This window comes from Cricetulus griseus, assembly GCF_003668045.3.
Source record: "Cricetulus griseus strain 17A/GY chromosome 1 unlocalized genomic scaffold, alternate assembly CriGri-PICRH-1.0 chr1_1, whole genome shotgun sequence".
NCBI lineage: Eukaryota > Metazoa > Chordata > Mammalia > Rodentia > Cricetidae > Cricetulus > Cricetulus griseus.
The window spans coordinates 254,826,155-254,846,544 of NW_023276807.1; the positions used below are offsets into that span (position 1 = coordinate 254,826,155).

At 35.1% G+C, this 20,390-nt stretch overlaps 1 protein-coding gene across 1 annotated transcript in view; it reads right to left on the reverse strand.

Annotated features, from left to right (window-relative positions):
• Positions 1-20,390, reverse strand: part of Mycbp2 (MYC binding protein 2) — a 209,237-nt gene that overhangs the window by 56,124 nt on the left and 132,723 nt on the right. Inside the window, 8 exon segments of the mRNA XM_027393984.2 lie at positions 1,640-1,762; positions 2,947-3,079; positions 3,917-4,141; positions 11,660-11,800; positions 13,919-14,035; positions 14,739-14,836; positions 15,662-15,777; positions 17,844-17,899. Coding sequence (XP_027249785.2) covers positions 1,640-1,762; positions 2,947-3,079; positions 3,917-4,141; positions 11,660-11,800; positions 13,919-14,035; positions 14,739-14,836; positions 15,662-15,777; positions 17,844-17,899 — 1,009 coding nt within the window.

The following is a 20,390-nucleotide window of genomic DNA, read 5'->3' on the forward strand; positions in this document are numbered from 1 at the left end:
ATTAAAGGCGTGCACTACCAATGCCCAGCTAAATTTAACTTTCTTAATGTTTTTTCTCAATATAAATATAACATGTCCTAAATGCATCATATTTTAAACAATATTTATAACAGCACTTTAAAAGGACTTTTGATTTCCATTTAATAAATGCTTACAGCAATGCCTGCATTTCTTAAAAATTAATTTTATTTTTCTGGTGCTTTAGTGAATTCCATTTTAAAGACTAACTTACAGTGATAGCCATCAGTAGAAAAATGACAAGGACACTTTCAGGGTAAAAGCATACGTTTGAATAAAGCATGGCTTTAGAATACTTTATTCAACAGGTTCAGTGGCTATAAGTAAACACTTAAGTTTTCATTTAAGAGTTGACAATAACAGAGAAAAAGGACCTAAAGAACACACTACCCAGCAGCTTCTCTGTAAGTATGAAAAGTGAGCTTAAGTTAACAGAAATCAGGGGGACTGGAAGCATGCAAGCAGGTAAAATCTCTGCTTGGGAGAGTGACTAAACCAAGAGAGTAAAGGAACACTTGTGGACATTAATGAGGCATTCATAAAAGTGGCTTTATTTTAAACTAATTGTTCTCATACATCAAAACAATTTTGCATTTTTTGTTTTTGTTTTTTTCAATAACTGCAAGTCAAGGAAATTCACATGTATGTGTTCCTAGAAATGAAGCACTATGAATAAATACAATTTTTTTTTAAAAAAGTGTGTGTTTGTTTGTTTGTTTATTTATTTATTTATTTATTTATTTATTTATTTATTTATTTATTTATTTATTTGAGAGGGTCTTGGTATATATGTAACGTAACCAGACCTCAAATCAACCCTATAGCCTTGGCTGTCCTCCTGCCCTGTCTGTGCTGAGATGACTGGACTAAGGCACTACACCTGGCTTCAATAAACTTTAAAAGTCAACTTCCTTCACCCTCCTACACATCACTCAGTGAACTGCTGCCTTCTCACAATATTGCACATTTTCAAGGAATCAAGATTACATGCACTAGAAAGAACATATCTGAATTTATCCAGAAAGGGAATTTTGGATAAATTTCAGGAGCAAATTATCCCAGAAGAATTATTTAGATTCTCTACGATGCTGACCCATTCATTAACACATATGATGAGCTGTACACACTTCATATTCACATTGCTCTAGCCTTTTCTGTTTAACTGCTTTCTAGTTCATTATGCAGACCATGTTCAAATGCATTATTTCATGTAACTGTAATTTAACTAACATAGCCAGGCTTGAGATTTAAACCCACATATAACTCATAAAACCCACATATGACGTTACTAAGAGAGAATTCTAGTGGACTGATTAAGAAAATGTTTGCTCATTTACATTCCTCTCCTAGTAACAGGTCATATCACTGACTAGATGCAGGGATTCAGATCTTCAGAATACAAGTTCAGAATGAGTGCCTTTAAAACAGAAACAGTATGAATAAGAACTCCAGTAAACATAAGCTGGATCTGGCATAAAGCAATATTGTGAAAAATAACACCTCTGAAACATTGTGTTAGTTTCATATGCATTCATTTTAATTTAATGAGGGTAAGTGGGAAGGGGTAAAAAGTAACAAGAACTTACTCAAGTCACAAGAAGACTCACACTCAGATGCCTACCTTTATTGTTTCCGAGGCCATAATCAAATCCTTGGGCACCGCAGGTTGCCCCTTTATTAAAAGCTTGTACTGAGAAAGGGCTTGGAGGAGGAGTTTGAGAGTTCTGATCCAGAAGAACTTGTTCTACAATAGAAGTCACAGCTATCAAGTTAATTTTGTATGTGTTATTCCCTATTCATATGTCAGAGAAAATTCTAATAAAAAGTTTGTGATGGTTTAATTTAATCTGACCCCACAGACAGAGCTGAGCTAAGTCTAGCACTCCATCAGATCAGCTTAACAGTTCAGAGCATATGGCAAATTTTGCTTTTGTCAATTAAATAAAGAGGGAAATTTAAGAACTAGATCAATGTTCTTAAGTAGTCCCTCTTAATATGGCATGGTATATTATTGAGTATATTTCTGGATAAGGGAATCTTATTGCAAACAATTTACAACAAGGGCAACTTAAAAATAAATTGGACATTAAACTAGGAATAAAGACTATCTATCTATCTATCTATCTATCTATCTATCTATCTATCTATCTATCTATCTATCCATCCATCCATCCATCCATCCAACCATCCAACCATCCTCAAATAGAAAACATCTTCAACAGTCTACTCACTTTGATATGCTAACTATGGTGCTTACAAATTAGCGTGCATTTACAGAATTTTGTAATGACACATTGGAAATCTAAGGATAGCAGCCCTGATCTGTCCACAAGAGACTTAGTATCTTGGTGAGAGATTGAAAAGTAAAGTTTTGTCACCATCACAATAAGCAGAGGGGCACAAAAAGGGAAATTGTAGTGAGATCAATGTTGAAAACTAAAGCTGAAAGCTAATTCTAGAAAAAAACAAAAACAAAAACAAAAACAAAAACAAAAACAAAGGGCCCTTTCCTTTCTTAAGAGAAAATTCAGCTAAAGGAGGTTTCCACACACAACACTGCAATTGGTTTGAAAACTGAACTTCAGCTTATGGTAGGAGTAAAGAATTCAGGCCCAGACTTACACTAAAAAATGGGGCATACAAATTCATTTTAGTGAAACAAAGGAAAGTTTTTCCTACTATTAACAAAGATAGATAATTACATTGTCAGTATTCTTGTAATTTTTCTCCTTCATGACCATTCATTTAGTACTTATGTATTTTACAAGTCAGTTTTGCAAGCTGTAAGGTGTTTAAACCTTTAGATTTTCTTTTATTTAAAAAAATAAGCATTCAACAGCCTCTTCAAGGAAAAGATAGTGCAATAAACATAAAATATATGTATGTTAAAATTTAATCAAAATAAATCACAAATTTAAGCCAACTTGCCATCTTCATGCCGTAGGTACTGGTTTCCGCCTCTGTCTCTAGCTAAGGACCATGCCTCTCCTTCATCACTCTCACAGAATTCTACCATGCTGCTCTTATCCAGCTGCACCCATGTGCCTTCAGAATTGGTTACCTGGCACATAACAGAAAGCATCATTGATTGGCTTGATTCTTTCAGGGCATCCAGCTGAAAACCAGTAAGAAGCTTAAGTGATTCTGCACAACATAATGATTTCAATACATTTCAACTGTAAAATTAGTTTCTGAAATTAAGACCACAGCCTGAGGTAAAGACAGAATTAAAAACTTCTGTAAAATAGCATATATTTAAGTCTTTAATTAAAATAATATCTTTAAAGCACAAAGGTCATCCATCTCTGAGTGATAAGTATGCCTAAAACCCAAAGCTCATCTTTTAGACCTAAAATGTCCTGACAAAGCATACTTTTATTATGTTATTGGTGCCTACAGAGTGAAAATGACCCTAACCCGAAGAAATAGCATGACACACTACATCTTCAAGCTTATCTGCGGAGGCAAATGCCACAGTGGTCTAAAGAATATTTTATTTGCTCAGGACTTCAGTGAGACCTGTGAATGGGAACAAAGAAATGAAAAATCTTGGACAGTTACATCTCCATTCCAATTCATAAAAAATCTTTTAAATGCTGACACCCATAACAGCACAATCATAATAATAAAAAGATATATTCAAATATGAAGTACTTATGTATACAATACAACTTATTTGTTAATATAAGCAATACAAATACTGTTTCCATGAGATAACTGTGAGAATAATTTTTTAAAAGACAGAAAGTTATGTTAGTATTTCCAGTACAAGTAAAAGTCAACCACATGAACATTTAAGAACCTGAGATGGAAATGACAATCTGGAAGAAAGTGATACTTGATTATATTATATTAAGAATGAGTGTCATAGAAGTCATGAAGCTACAAGAATCCATACCTCTCCCACTGCTTTGACTTTGTTTCCCAGAACTAACATTCCAATTGGGATACCTCTAAGGTTGGGGCAGCTTCTGATGTTGTGACCTGAAGGTCCTGTCTTCACTACCTTGTACATGCCTGGCCCGCCTCTCAAGAACGGATTATCTTGTTCTTGCATTGTTGCTTCCTGTGGGCAGCACGAGTTTACGTCTTTGAAAAAGTCATCAGTATTAGTTTTAGGTTCCTGAAAATTTGAATAGGAAAAGAAAAATGAACAAAATATAGTCTATCACTACTGTCATAATCCTATTAAGAGTTTTTGAAGCACGTCTACAATATTTCCAACTAAGAACATATAATTAAAATATCAGCTAACACACTAATAAGAAACCTTTCATATAAAAATATATTTGAGGAGGAAAAGACCTAGCAGGAACAGGAAATTAAATGAATTTCTGTCTTTTGTACCCCCACATCAGAGAAATACGATACTATAACACATAATGCTTATAACATTTTAGCAAACTAGAGTGCACATGAAATCTCTCTCTGGATTTGCTAGATCACCACTACTACATGACATAGCAACACTAGTGGCAGAAAGAAAGGGCATGTTTTTTGTAGAGAGGAGAGATTAGCACTAAAGGCATATTTTAAAGAAAATAAATCTCTATATATTTTAATATGTGTACATATTTAAAAGCGTTATTTCTAAAGGCAAAGACCCTACTCTATATTTACTGATGAATGTCAATGCTATGATGAACTATCTCCAGTGGAATACAACAGGGAGATACACCAACGTATATGTATTTGCTTTGTTTCACATTAGGGGTTCTACCATTGTCCTCATTATTGCTTTCTTTGTAATACTGAGGATTAAAATCAGGCCCTTACACAGGTTAGGCAAGTAGTGAGCTACAACTCCAGCCTACAATTATCATTTCATTTAAAAAGAAAAATAAAAACTACCTTTAAATATAATAGTAGGAACTCTATGAGTTGTATTAGGTAAAAAATAACCATAATGCAATACATATAAAATTAGGATAAAGTAAGTATAAGGTTATATAAATATTGACAACCCTGGCATTACACATGATAAACTTTTATAGCACATTGATTTCTATTCCTACAAGGATCTTTGTGTTAGCAGATGCATATGTATTCAAATAGGAAACAGGCTACTAAATAAGTACTGGGCTAAAATATATGAAGATTCAAGAACTTTAATGTGCCTTGGTAATGCAACAAAAGAATGATTACTAGCTTTTTAATTGCTGATTTGAGACTATTTGTCTTTCTATGTGGCCCTGACTGGCCAGTGATTCCCAACCCTCTGAAGTGATGAGATTGCAGGTGTGTACCTAGAATCTGGGCTCCTCACAAGATAATTTGTAAATCACATGGTGGTAATGAAAGACCATAAATCTTTACTTAAACAAATATATACTATGGAAATTATTTATTCATTCTAATTACACTGCATATATCAATAGCCTTTACATATTAACAACTTATTGGAAATAAGACCTTGGAAAGAATACTAGATTTGTAAGTAAATTAAGCTTAAATTAGGCATTCATATTACCATGTACATATATTTGTAAAAATCTGTATATATACTTTTATAAATGTAAAGAGAACATTAAAAAGTATAGCAGCATATAAACTTTGAATAGTGCTAGTATAATCACAGAGTTTTGAGTACACATTTAAAGATTCCTACTTGTCAATGATAAATTTCAGTAAATACATCATGTCATAATTAGAGTGCTTTTAAAGTTGCATGTTGACATTAAAATAAACAGCAAACTGCACAAACAGGGGCTGAAAAAAATTCAGTGTTATTTAATGATCTCCTTGCATCATTTACTAGATTTCACAATAATTGCAACTTCAAGGGTAACAATGGGAAGTAAGTCATGGCAAAGCTAATGATAATCATAACCTATTCATCAAATGTAATATATGAGAAACTTATTAAGACAATTAGTATTTTATCTAATCATTAATAAAGCTATAAAGAGTAAGTAGAAAACAAAGCATTTATAAAAGACAAAAATAGTTCTCTTGTATTAAACTGCATGAAAATAATTGATGGGCATAAAATTATGACTGTTTGTTATGCCAAAGCAATCTTAAAATGTACATTTTTTTCAATACAGAAATGTGAGACTATACACCAGAATATAAAATTGGTGAATTTCAACCACATATATACATATTTATATTTATTTCTCATTCAATTCCCAATCCATTTTCTAAAATAAATATTCAAAAGGTCAATTCAAAAGAGTAGGCTAGGGGTAAAAAGAAGAGTTACAAGGTCACAACAAATTTCGTTCTGAACAAAATAACTTGGAGTAAACTGTTGGAGAAGTTCATCAGAAAACCATTGCAACCATGAAGCCAGGAAAAGCTTCACTTCCTTTAAAGTGGTAACACATGTCTGAGCAAAATGAGGGGGACACTCAATTGCAGTACTTGCAGACGACCCCCTGCTAAATTCCAGTTACTAACACACACAGCCTCAAAGACACAATGGAAAGCCTGTTGCACATGCTGAAAATACCTGGACAGTGCATGATTGTTCCTTACAGTTAACTCACCTGGGGGGAAAAAGCTTTGGAAGTCCATGAAAATACGTCCAAATCCCTGACTCCTTGGCTAGCATTAAAGATATTCTGAGCGACAAAGTTTAAGAAAGAAAAATATCAACAAGGAAAGGGATCAGAGTATCATCTGCAGAAGATGCGTTCACAGTTACATTTTCTGAACTCCAGCACCAATTTGAAATATGATTTTGCTAAAATGAAACTGAAGCCACCTGAGTAAACCACATGCCAAAATTCTGAAAAACACGGTTTTGTCAAAAGCTCTCCGTAGATATAGTGTGTCATGCCATTTACTAATATCAAGAGCCAGACTTTGCTGGAAGGCTTAAGAGTCAGTGCAAGAAAGAAACCTTGAATCCCTTAAATGAGAACGTTATTTGTTCTAGTACAATCAAGATTTGTTTAATGACATAGAACAGTCTGTTGTTTTATAAAGATGTAAACAATAGAGATTATATAGAAAATGCACCTTTTATAAATAATGGCATGTATGTAAACCATCACTTTTAATATCAAAATAAAAAATCAACACAAATGGAAAACAAGCCATTAAAATAGTTCCTCTCTTTTATAAGTGGAAGAAAAAAAAGAAAATGAAAGGAAGGAAGGAAGGAAGGAAGGAAGGAAGGAAGGAAGGAAGGAAGGAAGGAAAGAAAAGGAAAGGAAAGGAAAGGAAAGAAAAGGAAAGGAAAGGAAAGGAAAGGAAAGGAAAGGAAAGGAAAGGAAAGGAAAATCAACCTTTGGAAATGTTTCCAAAAAACTACTAGCAAAAATTTTAAAAAAAACAGAAAGAAACACAAGCTGAATCTTTTATTAAAAGGCTAGTAACTTAAATCTTAAAGTTTAGGAAGTCATAAGTCCTCAAGATCTCTATGTTGAATTCCAAAATATTCTGTTAAAGAACAATTAATTCATAACAACATGGTTCTACTAAAAGTATTTTCACAAACACTCTAATGACAATTAAATGATACACGTTTACACAGACGCATCATACTATGAACCTATACTTAATTTTAGTTAAAACTCAAATATATTCAATGTGCAGCAACCCTACAAATGTATTGCTTATGTAAAGACTGCTAACAGGTTATTCTGTTTAGAACAAAAGAAGAGGACATTCAAATGTTAACTGAAGTATGTATCACTGGAGACTTAAACATGAAAGAAAAAATTAAATTCCTTATCACATGTCATTTTAGACAATGAGAAGACATCTAATATTTTCTATCTCCATTTCCTTAAAGTATGTGTGGGTGGAAACAGTAACATATATATACACACACATACACACATACATAAATACTAATTATATAAGATATGTAGAAATGAGTTTCTAGTAATGTGCCTACAAATAAATTTAATACAAAACTGAAACCAAAGTCGTCATTCCCTTAACTTTAGAATGCATGGCCAATAGGTCCTCTCTCTTTAGGTAAAACAAAAACTTCATAAAGAATTCCAAAATGCTATTCTGAAGGAAAACGATACCCATGTTGGTCAATCTGTGTATACAAGAACTTCTGGAGTGTTCCCTGGCTACACAGAGAAATCATGTCTCGAAATATCACCCCCCACCCCCCAGAAAAACCGAATACAAACCGATCCAGCATTAAAGACTGAATGTAGTGATTTCTTTAAGCTTAGACTCTCTTCAATTTCATTGTGCAAACTTAAGTGTACAATGACATTTAAAATGATGTGGCTACTAGCTATGGCAACAGACTGCCAATAAAATAAATTTTGTTTATTCTAATTATATATAAATTCTAATTTTATAGATTTTGCTTTAGTTTCTATAGTTGTAGAAAATTCCTAGACTACAAAAATTTAATGTAAATTTAAATTATTTATAAAGTGTTAAGACATTTATCAAACAGAAATCAGGAGATTAAAAATGAAATAATTGAAGAGTTTTCTTTTGAAGATTTAGGAAAATTTTAGCTAATGATATGAATGCTAATCAAAATAGTAATTTGTCTAAAGTCTCAATTCCTGATAATTACAAAAGATAAAGTAAGATAAAATTTCATACTATATACCTTCAAAGATTAATATGACACCACAAAAAGGCACATACAAAATAATTTAAATTACTTCATTCTTAAATTCAATTTTAAAGACAAAATTTTCTCAGTAGAATTAGCATATTAATGAGTATTAGAAACCTAACTAAAATTAATCAGCAGCAAAGTGTGATTATAAGGTGACAGTTTCTCAAGACACAGACGACTTTACATAAATTAATAATTATTACCATGAAAACACATTATCAAATACATCAAATGCTCATGAAAAAAAAATCACAAAGCTAAGGGCTGCTAATTTTAATGCAGAAAACATATAAGAAAACAAAAATTGTATATTCATAAAATTACAGTATTACTTTAACTGTCTTGATCTCATTCTCATTAAAAAATTAATATAGAATGAAATAGAGCAGATTATAATAATCTAATAACAGCATATTTATTTGTGCTGTAATAAATGACCTATCACTTATATTAAAAACAGCCTACCTTTACACATAAGCACAAGCCCATTCACAGATTAAAACAAGGAAATCTTAAGTATGACAAACATGTACTGCCAGACAGTGAGCATTTCAAAAGAATATCCATAAATGCAAGAAATATTTGCTAACTACCAATTTGGTGATGCTACAAAAGAATCACAAGGTAGCAATGTTTCCCGTAATCCTACTCCAAATCTTTAGTACTCCCTAATTTTTTAATATCAGCATACTTTCTTAGTCTGGATAGGAAGTGATCTGTATACACACAAGCAAATGCTCAGACACCCTGATTGCTTCTGTAAGAATTCAGAATACATTCACAGCCCCTTGATATAAAATCTCCTTTCTCTGCAATATCCTTACAATGAATATTTGCCATTTTGACAAAGTACATAAAAATGGGTATTTCAGTTTTAAGTCATGAAAATCTCTACTTATAAGAGTGAACTCATTTCAAACTAAGCTTTCATTCTAAGCAGGCAAATATTCCCTATTCCATATGCATTTCTTTACTTGTATTTTCCAAGATATATACAATTTTATTTTAACATACTTTATAGCAGCAGTTCTCAAACTGTATCTCATGATTCCTTTGAGGGTAGTATATCAGATATCCTGCATATCAGATATTTACATTACAATTCTTAACAGTAGCAAAATTATAGTCATGAAGTAGCAATCAAATAATTTTACAGGTGGGGGTCACTAGAACATGAGAAACTGAAATAAAAGTTCAAAACATTAGGAAGGTTGAGAACTACTGCTTTATAGTTTTCAAATTACAGAAGTTAGTTTATTAACTAATTTTTATGTTTATATGTGTATGTTGTTAGCGCGTATATGTGTATAATCTCAGGACCACTGTCTACCTCCTTTGAGACAGGGTCTCTCACTGACCTGAGGCCCACCAATCAGGCCAATGAGTCCTAAGGACAGATACTCCTATCTCTGCCTCCCCAGAGTTAGGATGACAAGCTTTTACTACCCTGTCATGAACTTTGATGTGAGCTCTGGAGTCTGAACCCAGGTCCTCCCACAAGATAAGAAACTTTACTGGCTGAGCTGTCCCCTCACAGAACTTCATTTTAAAAACTTCCACTGACTTATTTACCATCAGAGCATGTTATAATAATCATCTTCATTTAATCACTAATGCTACCAATATTCATATTTAAATCAGCAGTTCATTCCAAGTAATAATGATTTTTGTAATAGGTTCTATTACTTTGAATTACACTACATTAATTTTCTTCTTTTTCATTGGCAACCTTTTCTTTACATCTGTCTTAGAAACATCTAAGTTAATCCATTCTACAGCTTATCACAAAACAACATAATCGACTATGTAATTATTTATCATTTTAAAACTATACTTAACTTATTATACCATGGTATACTAAACATAAAAAAATACACCTTGGAACCATGGCAAGTGAGGCTCTAGCACTGGTTCCACCAATACTTACAATCTTTGAAAAATGAGAACAATACATTTAACAAGAGAGTGTCACAGTAAAAATGGCATGAGACAAACAAGAAGCACACATATATGCCAGGAGTTAATTTAAGCAAAATGATTATACCAGACAAAAGCATTCAAATTAGATATCAAGCAATACTGAAAGACTACTGTAATATTATAAAAGCAACAAAAGAATCTTTATTTAGTCCTTACCAATAAGACTGAAATAAGACCCACGTGTGCACGAGCTCATGCATGCACACACACGAGCATACACATACACATACACACACACACACAAATGGATTAAAGATAAAACTAAATTCAACAAATAGCTGTAGTGAGAGAAAGAAGTAAGCCCTTTCCATTCTTACAGACTATGTACAACTTGAAAAAAAGGGGGAAACAATTTACATAGTACTTATCTGCTTTCTACCACCTTGTCAATTAGTTATCAATTCCCAAGTATATTGTATCAATGCTACTTATTAGTGATGTCATTAGGAACACATAGTGAAGACGAAAAGTCATTCTCTGTAGCTAAGCTAACAAAGTAGTGTGGTTACTACCTATTTTATGATACAGCACTCTAGCAAACAATGACTTAACCAAATACTGCAATATCAAGGAACTGTAATGATTTCTTAATTTAAGATTTAGTATCACTTGATATTAAATGGCAATACAAGTCTAAAAATCACATCTTACATTAACACAACAGTACTGTATATCAAGACATAAGGGATCCAGAGGTAGACATAACATAGAAACAACTGCAAACTTTCAAAGTAACAAACCAATAATTATACCTATTTCTGAATGTATATTAATTATATTTTCTTAAATATTGCGTTAGAATTCACTATAAATAGCAGTGTAAATAAAAAAAGTGTAACCATTTTAATTTCCCACTTCTTTTTAAAGAATTCAGTAGGTTTAGTTTTAATTTATTAATTATTGTTGGTGACAGATCAAAATAAGCATTAAGAGCCTTACCCATGCCAAATTCTACTTTCATTACACTGAAGCCCTTAATATTAAAGTACTTTTGAAGCAAAAGTTATATAGGTATTAATTACCTCAGAACTGAAAAGCCTTAATTAAAGAAAGATCTACAATGAGAACAGAGAGCAACTATGATGCTTTTAAAAACCATCTTTCACTTACGTCAACAGGGACCAGAAGGCTCTTGCCAAGATGTTGATTAAAAGAGAGGCACCAGGCTTCAGTGTAACCATTCATGTTAGGAACATACTTCTTTATTGTCTCATCATTCAGTCTCAACCACACGCCATCATCATTGTGGATCTAGAGGAAGGAGAAACCAAACAAGCTTGCTTTACTGTAAGGAGCTAGTGAGGACTAAGAAAGAGCAAAGAAAGCTATAAGTGGAGATTCTGCATCTACTTTTACAGGAAGATAAATTTGTGAGAAACAGCAAGGAATACCAAAACAAGAAGATATTTTCACGGTGAGATTGTAAAAGCAACTTCTCTCAGGACAAAGAAATCACACTCAGGATTAATAATTTAACAGTACATTTCATCATGTGGCAAAAGAATGTGTCTTTTATATAGGCTACTTGGTTACATTGCAGGAAAATATTCCAAGTACTTTCCAAAGTTAAAGCAGTCCACGAAGTATGTTTTAAAACCATTCTAAAATCCGTTTAAAATCCGTTAAACTTTAGAAAGTAGTACGTCCATAGGTTCTGATTACTGTGTTCACCTCAGTTTTTTCATGCTCAAAGTACAATTTTCCCTGAAAAGGGAAAATGAATGCATAAACCTCAAAGAAAATATCTATAAAAAAAATCAAAATATTTCCCAAGATGCCTTTCAGAATGGGTGGTAATTGGCACTCAACTACCAATTATGCAGGGAAGCGTTTCCAGACACTTGCTACACCTTTCAATTTCTACTAAATGATATCTCTCTCTGATATATTTGTATATATACTTCTGTTTATCTATATTTTGCTATAGGTTACTGCTGTCAGATATCATGAGTGGCTTTTCAGATAAAACATTATTCATCACAATGCTATGAAGCCCAGTGTCAGGAATGAGTTATTTAGTCTCAACTTACTGGTTAGTGAGGTCCCAAAGACCCCCAAACATTACTAGGTTACTGCCAATGCTCTTGGTGACCACCATCCAGAACTTAGTAGGACTCTATTGCTGAAGACATCACACATGTGACTCATAGAGCGCAGAGATATCAAACTGGTACTCAGGAAGCTTCATCCCTGTTGGCTAGCTCTTGTAGTGTTGGAAGGCACCATGCACATTACCAGATAAGAGAAGAACCACCAATCTTACCTCCCTATGGCTCCACTGTCTAAGCCAGGGACCTGTGTCTAGACAGGTCGCAGGCCCTAGGGGACAGCGCACCACTATTTCCCTGCCGGATGGACACAGAGTTAAACTGACAGCTACACGCCAAGCAACCCACCCTCCTCAGAAACCTCTTTTTAGCAGCACATGATTAGCAGCAACCTCAACTGTTAAAGATGCAGACAGTAAGAGACTGCACAGACTTAAATGCAACATCTCTTAGCACATCCACCCCTCCCAAGTCTCAGGAATCATTTAAGAAAATGGGGAGGAAAGATGGTAAGAACCAGAAGTGATGATGACAAGGAAACTGTTTTCTGGCCACAGAAGTACAGCTGCACACATGTAAAACATAGTAGTTGACAAAGCATCCATGAGACCTGCACAAGCTCAAGCCGGACAAAATCCTGGCATGGAGAAAGGTCCCCCACCCTATCTAAGGAGCTATAGGCAACTGACAGTTTCTGGCAGGGAGAGTCAGTTGTCTTTAAGGGTGCAGCCCCCATAGGCTGACCTTTCCAGTAAAGACAACCATCCAAGAGTTTATGGACAGCACAACATGGACTTGATCGACTGAAACAAACAAAACAAAACAAAACAAAACAAACAAAAATAAGGCCTGGAGAGATGGCTCTTTAGTAAAGAGTACTGGCTGTTCTCACAGAGGACCCTGGTTTGATTCCCAGCACCCACTTGGTGTCACACAGCCATCTCCAGCTTCAGTTCCAGGGCAACTGATGCTTCCACAGGTACTAGGCCTGTACTGCCACCAGGAACACGTGTGGTACACAGACATGCATCCAGGTAAAACATCCATTCACATAAAATGATAAAATAATAATAAAAAATAAATAGAAGACACAAAGTTGAGTAGGTTGGGAAGAGGTGATGTTATCTGGGAGGAGTTGGGGAGGGAATGAATATGATCAAAATACTGTGTAAAATAAAATTTTTAAAGAACTGATAAAAGATAAGATAAAAAGGTTCCAAAACTGTTTAGAAACCAATAATATTAAAGCAGTTTCCTTGTTATTGTGTAAACATTACAAAAAGTGTCCAAAATGAATTACTAATACTTATTTATGAATTACCTCATCAATAAAAGTGATAGTTCCATTGACTTTTACTATGCCAATCTGCTCACTCTGAAGTGAAGGATGGCTACGGATGCGGAGACCAGCACTGTCTTTGGCCACAAATTTTCGAATCTGAGAAGGGAAAAGAAATGGCAGTGATAGAGAAAACACAGACTGTCTATCTGCTAAGTAGCAAATAACAAAACCAACAGGCCTAAAAGAACTACAATCCCCAAAAGTTTCTTCCTAATCGTCTGTAGTTGTTTTCCTTCTGCAAATAATTGTCAGTTATTTATAACAGCAATAAAAGTATATTTCTAACGACTAAAGAATACTAGATACCAAAGTTATTAATGTATTCATGATTTCCAACTTTAAGTACTGATGACCTATAGCAAAAATATCAATGGTGAATTATTAGAAGAGTATGATATAAATTCCATTACCATTGTTTTCACTTTAAGTTTACTCAAATTCCTTTAGCTATTTTAGATATAAAGAAATTAACATTTCTTTTAGTGGTAGAGAACATTTTAACCTTGAAAACTCACATGTAATTTCAGTAGACTTTCTGTTAATAGCACATTTTTAATACCAGAAAGTACATAACACTCATAAACTATTATAGAATACACAAAGAAACTAAAGAGTAAAGTTGTACAATTTGAAATCATTAAAAATCTTAGGAACTACTCTTCAAACTGATGTAGGGATACAGAAAATTCAAATACTAAAATAAATCAAGTAAAAGATTACCTACTTCAGGGTTACTATGAGGTGTCAATGAAAAATTTGAAAACCTTTGACAATCCCATGTTTGATTTCCTTTCCTAACCTTATTTGGCTGAGGTTCAGCCTTTGGCTTGACCAGCTGAGTTCCTGGTGGGATCATCCCTTTCGGTGGATCTTTTACTTTGACTTCAAGGCCAGCATCTATAAGAAAAGTAGTGTAATTATGATATTTGACTACAAAGGCAGGGGGACTGTGAAGTCTAACCATATCATAGACTCTTTTACTTTTTTATGTGATGTAAATGGGTGTTTTGCCACCATGTATGTCTGTTCATCACATTCATGCCTGGTGGCTGCAGGGGCCACAAGAAGGCATCACATCCCTGGGGACTGGAGTTACAGGTGGTTATGAGACACCACGTGGGTGCTGGGAAATGCAACTGAGTCCTCTGGAAGAACATTCAGTGCACTTAACTGCTAAGCCATCTCTCCAGCCCCACATCATAGACTATTTTAAACACTTAAGATAAATATCTGAATTCTGTTTTCCATTTTAAAGGTCATTGACACCTGATGTGAGAAATGAGAAAAAGTCAAGAATAAGGTCTTGAGGCAGCAAAAGAGCAGGTGGCTCCCTCAGGGTTCAGGGTGAAAGGGAGTCTCCCATGATTTATCTGGAACACATGGAATGATCCTGAACAAGTTCAAAATAAGAATAAGAACCCCTTTTGTGACAAGTGCTATCCAAGAGCAGTCTGTCAGAACACCATTCATCACCTGCAGTGCTAAGCTCTGTGACTGATAGCCAGCAGAGCCGGACAGCAGTGAGCTACAATACAGTAGTTAAGAGAAGAGGTTCTCAGGCCACACTGCTGTGGGACGTCCTTCTGTGCACTGTGAACATGCCTTGCCCTCACTGGTTGATAAGTAAAGTCACTTTGGCCTACGGCACAAAAAAGTAAACAACACAAGGATAACTTTGACACTAGTTCTTTGCAGCGATGAATTATTTAAAATTACACTTACCGATTTCAATGCCATCAATAGTAACATGAATGGTGTAGAGCCCGATAGCTCCTGGAGTCCAGTTTGCACAGTAAGTCCCATCATTATTGACCCGAATCAGCATGTTTTCACTAGGCCTGACAAAAGCAAAATAAACAAAAAACAGATGGACATCAAGAAATTTACTTTTGATTATGCAGTTAAGATCAACTGCTTTCTCAGCAAATTTGTGTCAGTCTTATCACACTGCCTGGCAATGCTACAGCTGTCACAGCATGCTCCCCAACTTACAAACAAGCAATTGATTTCACTCCTTTTCACCTTAAAGCCCCAACACTTTCTTTTCTTCTCTCAGCTGGTTAGGGTTTCACTTTTCCCTTCTGAGAAAATAGAAGCAATCAGCTATAATCTCCACAAAGCCATCCGATTGCTAACCTACCTTGCCTCCCTTTCTCTCCCGTTGAAATGCACGGAATAGTGTGGCTCTTATCCAAAGCCAGTTTTCCATTTGACTTGTGAACCTGCTCCCCTCATTTCTCCCATATATCATTTATTTCTCTTACTCTACTAGGCCCTTCCTATTATCATCAAAAACTGTACAATTCTCCATCGTAATCCTTATTCCTCTCTAACCAAGTCTTTTATCTCTTCTCCCTGATATGGACACTTACCTGTGACTGCTGCTCTTGCCCGTTTCATGTCTACTTCTCGTCTAACAACTTACTGCTACTGACTCTTCTGTGGTGAGGGGTGTGATCAACAACCCATTGGGGGCTGGTCACTACATAATCTCGTGTTCGCTACAGGTTCACGTGCTGTGAGTCTGTGTTAGTTGCTATCTGCTGTGAAAAGCCTCTTGGATGAGGTACATCCATGTGCAGGTACACACATACACATATAGGAAGCGTCTACAGCAGTAGCTCCTCACAAGGCTTTTTTAAAGTCTTCAGTGTTTGCTATTATCCCTTCCCATATTACATCTTCTACCCTGCTCTCCCATTCTCTAGCCCACTGAACCCTCCTGTTCCATTATTCCCTTTCTGCTTTATGCTAGTGTATTCATTGTTCCTTCTCTTCGGCCACCTGCCCCCCTCCCCATCACGCCTCCAAGGGCCCTTATTGGTTTCCTAAGCACTATCTCTTGTTGAGTTATTGGCCAGTGGGGTGTCATTGCTCTTGGTTACCCTCCAGAACTTAATCGTAAGACTTTATTTTGAGGGCATTTCCTATCTGAGTTCTAAAACACAGAGACATCAAGACAGTAACTGAGCTGCAGGCTTCATCCCTACTGACCGATTTCAGTACTGGAAGGTGCGTTCATCAACATCACCCAGCTGAGAACCCTGGGAGCTACAGTCATGACCCGCACAACAAGCCAGGCCCATTGGTGCAACAGGAATACACACATCATGGATTAACCCATTTCTGGTTGGAGTTAACTCTTGCTCCACAATATGAAAACCAGACCTAGCACCATTAATGGGGGCCAAACACCTGTGGCTAGAGAGGTCATAAGGCATACAGGAGAACCTACTACTGCTATTATTCTGGTAAATGGACATGGTATTGAAATGACTACTGATTAAATATAGATATACCCATAGATCTCAGTCCTCATCCAAGAAGCTTCTCACAGCAGATGACAATTAACACAGAGTCACAGCTGGTAAACATGCAGAGAACAGGGGACTATGTAGTGGTCAGCTTGAAATGGGCTGTTTACCATACCTCTCACCAGGCTCAGGGATCTTCAGTGGGGAGGGGGTGGAATGGTACGGGCTAGAGTTGATGGGTGACTTCCAGGAACCTCTTTTTCACACAAAACACAAAACAGGGTAGTTGCACATACGGACTTAAAAATTAGTAAAGAGATTTGAAGATCAACAAAAAATGAGGATGGGAGTTTTGATGACTTGAGTTTGGATGGTTAAGTTTTAGTTTTCATAACACTGATGTGGGATAATTCTCTTTCACTGTAAAGATTTGCCACTCATGTTGGTTTAATAAAACACTGATTGACCAGTAAGTAGCCAGGCAGAAAGCATAGGTGGGGCTACCAGACAAGAATTCTAGGAAGAGGAAAGGCAGAGATGTAGTCGTCAGCCAGACACAGAAAAAGCAAGACGAGAATGCCATACTGAGAAAAGAACTGGGCAGGACAGGAACTTCTGTCTACACAACACTTTGAGAAAACAATTCTTACCTTTTAGGAGTCGGTGATGCAAAACGCAGTTCTTCAAACGAGTAGTTCTCATATACCTTTAAGAAAGAGACAAGGAACATTGGTAACCTTACAATAGACATTTCCATTTAGTGCAATGCTAAAATATCCAATAAATGAACTGAGAACACTGTCCATCCACACAAGAAAGAAATAAAAATGGCAAGACCACCTGGAAAATGAATCCCAGATGTGCTAGAGATCTAAATGAAAAAACAAAAATAAACTAAAAAATTTATATGATTGTTAATACTGTCAACTTGACAGGATTAGTCTAGAGTCACTAAAGAGACAAATGTATGGCTATGTCTGTGAAGAATTTTTTAGATTGGGTTAATTGAGACAGGAAAAGAAATTACAAGTGTTGAACTTTATAAAAAGGAGAAAGTGAGATAAGCAGTAGTGTTTATCTCTCTCTTTGCTTTTTGTCCAGTCTGCCTCCGGTGCCTGCAACCATGCTGCCCCATGATGGTGGAATGTAGCCTCTCAAGGTGTAAGCTGAATAAACCCTTATTTCTTTAAATTGTTTTTCAGGCATTTTGTCATAGCAATGGAAATTTAGCTTAAAAAGATGCAAAAATAGAAACCTTTCAGATTTATTAAATTTTTAAATATCTCCAAAACAAAGGCATTAGAGGGAAAAGTCTTCACATGAAAGAAGAAAGTGTTTAAACTTTGTAACTTAAGTAGGATACGCAGCCTCAAGACATATGGGCCAAGCCAATCCATATGGCGAAAACAGTAGAAAACTGAGTAAAGCCAACGTACTGAAGAATAAATGTAAGCATCAATGAATGATGGAGAAGTTATTCAACTAAAATGGAAGACAAGAAAATGCAAATTAAAGGAACAAATATTCATAGAACAGTCACAACTAAAGTCCAATAAAAACTAAGTGCTGATGAGCACAGTTGCTGGCAGCAGGAAGATAAATTTGGTAATGTTTAACACAGTTTTAGACATGCTTTTTTCTACAACCCAGCAATTAAGTTACTAGAGATATGTTTTAGAGAAACTCTTGATAATGCACAAAATGAGAAAAAACAGTTTATAATTAAATGTCCAGCAATAGGAAAATGGACAAATTATAGAACAGTACACAGGTATGTACTTCAAACGGTTAATGAACAAATATCACAGAAGAACATGTAAAATATAATATCACACTACAAAACTTTGGGTTACAAAATAAATTCATGTATTATTTATGGCTAATTTTACATTTACTAAAGGATATTCTCTAAGAAAGGTGTGGAATGGGGCTGGGAATGGATTGTGAATTTTTTTTTTTTTTGGTTTAGGCTGGTCTTGAACTCACAAAGATCCACCTGTCTCTGCCTCTGGAGTGTTGGGATTAAAAGCATAAGCCACCGCCACCCAGTTTAAAAGTATTCTTTTTTATAAGCTGGCAGGAACCTTATTAGTACAGGAGTAATGTGTTAGTCTTATAAAGATAGCAAAAAGAAGATCTGAACCTATTATGGCAAAATGTAAAGACAAAAATGGACAGAATGTACAATAAACTTAGCACATTATTCTTGATATATTTGTATACTTGCAATATTACCAAATTAATCATTATTTTCATAGTTAAAGATCTTCAACTCCTCATATTCTTCTAGCTTCCTCAGTATTTATGAAGAAAAACACACCACTTACAAAGCCATCTTTCTTTCCCCCTCTTTTCTTTAGCATAAAACCAAATCAGAAATTATCTGGCTGTTTTTATGTGTCCATAGATTATATATTAGTTAAATGTAACTTAAGGTTGATTTTCCTGAGTTTCTACAGTATTCAATATCTGGGAACCAGTGTTCCAGACTCTGTCCAACCTCTCTATTTTTACTCCACAACTGTCAACCACACACATATAATTTATTAATAGACACACAGACCACATTGTGCTGACACATCTTCATTATCTCTTAGGTAGATTCTGACTGATAACTCACTTGTCTAAGTCAACAGTCTTCCCGTGTGACTTAAGTCAGCTATGCTTTGTATTCAGCCATCTTCCTAACTATACTGTTAGATACTACAGTCTTTATAAACCACCAACACAATCACGCATTTTAGCCACCTGAATCCAGACACTGCTTTCTGAAAATACCAAAATGCCCAAATTCATCAGGCTGACAAGGTTTAGTAACTCTGTCTCTTAAGCTGAACAGTTTTTTTTATTTAAATCCATCCAAAAGATATTATAAACTAAAAAACCTGGAGACATACTAACAAGAGAGCTGTAAAAACTCCTAAGTAAACCTAAGAGACCTAAGTAAACCCTGAAGTCCTGAAGATATGTGTTCTGGCAGACAAACACTTCAGAGAATGACACCCAGCTTTAAGTCATCTCAACTTGTTCTGTAATGGGAATAGTCTCTCAACATCTGACAGAAACTGATGCAAAGCCTCCCCAGGCGAAGGAACAGCATTTTAAAAGATGCTGCAAGTTTGACATCTACCAGCAATGCTCTAGACTTTGAGTAATTGAGATGTTAAATAAGCCAATGGTGAAAGATAAATATTTCT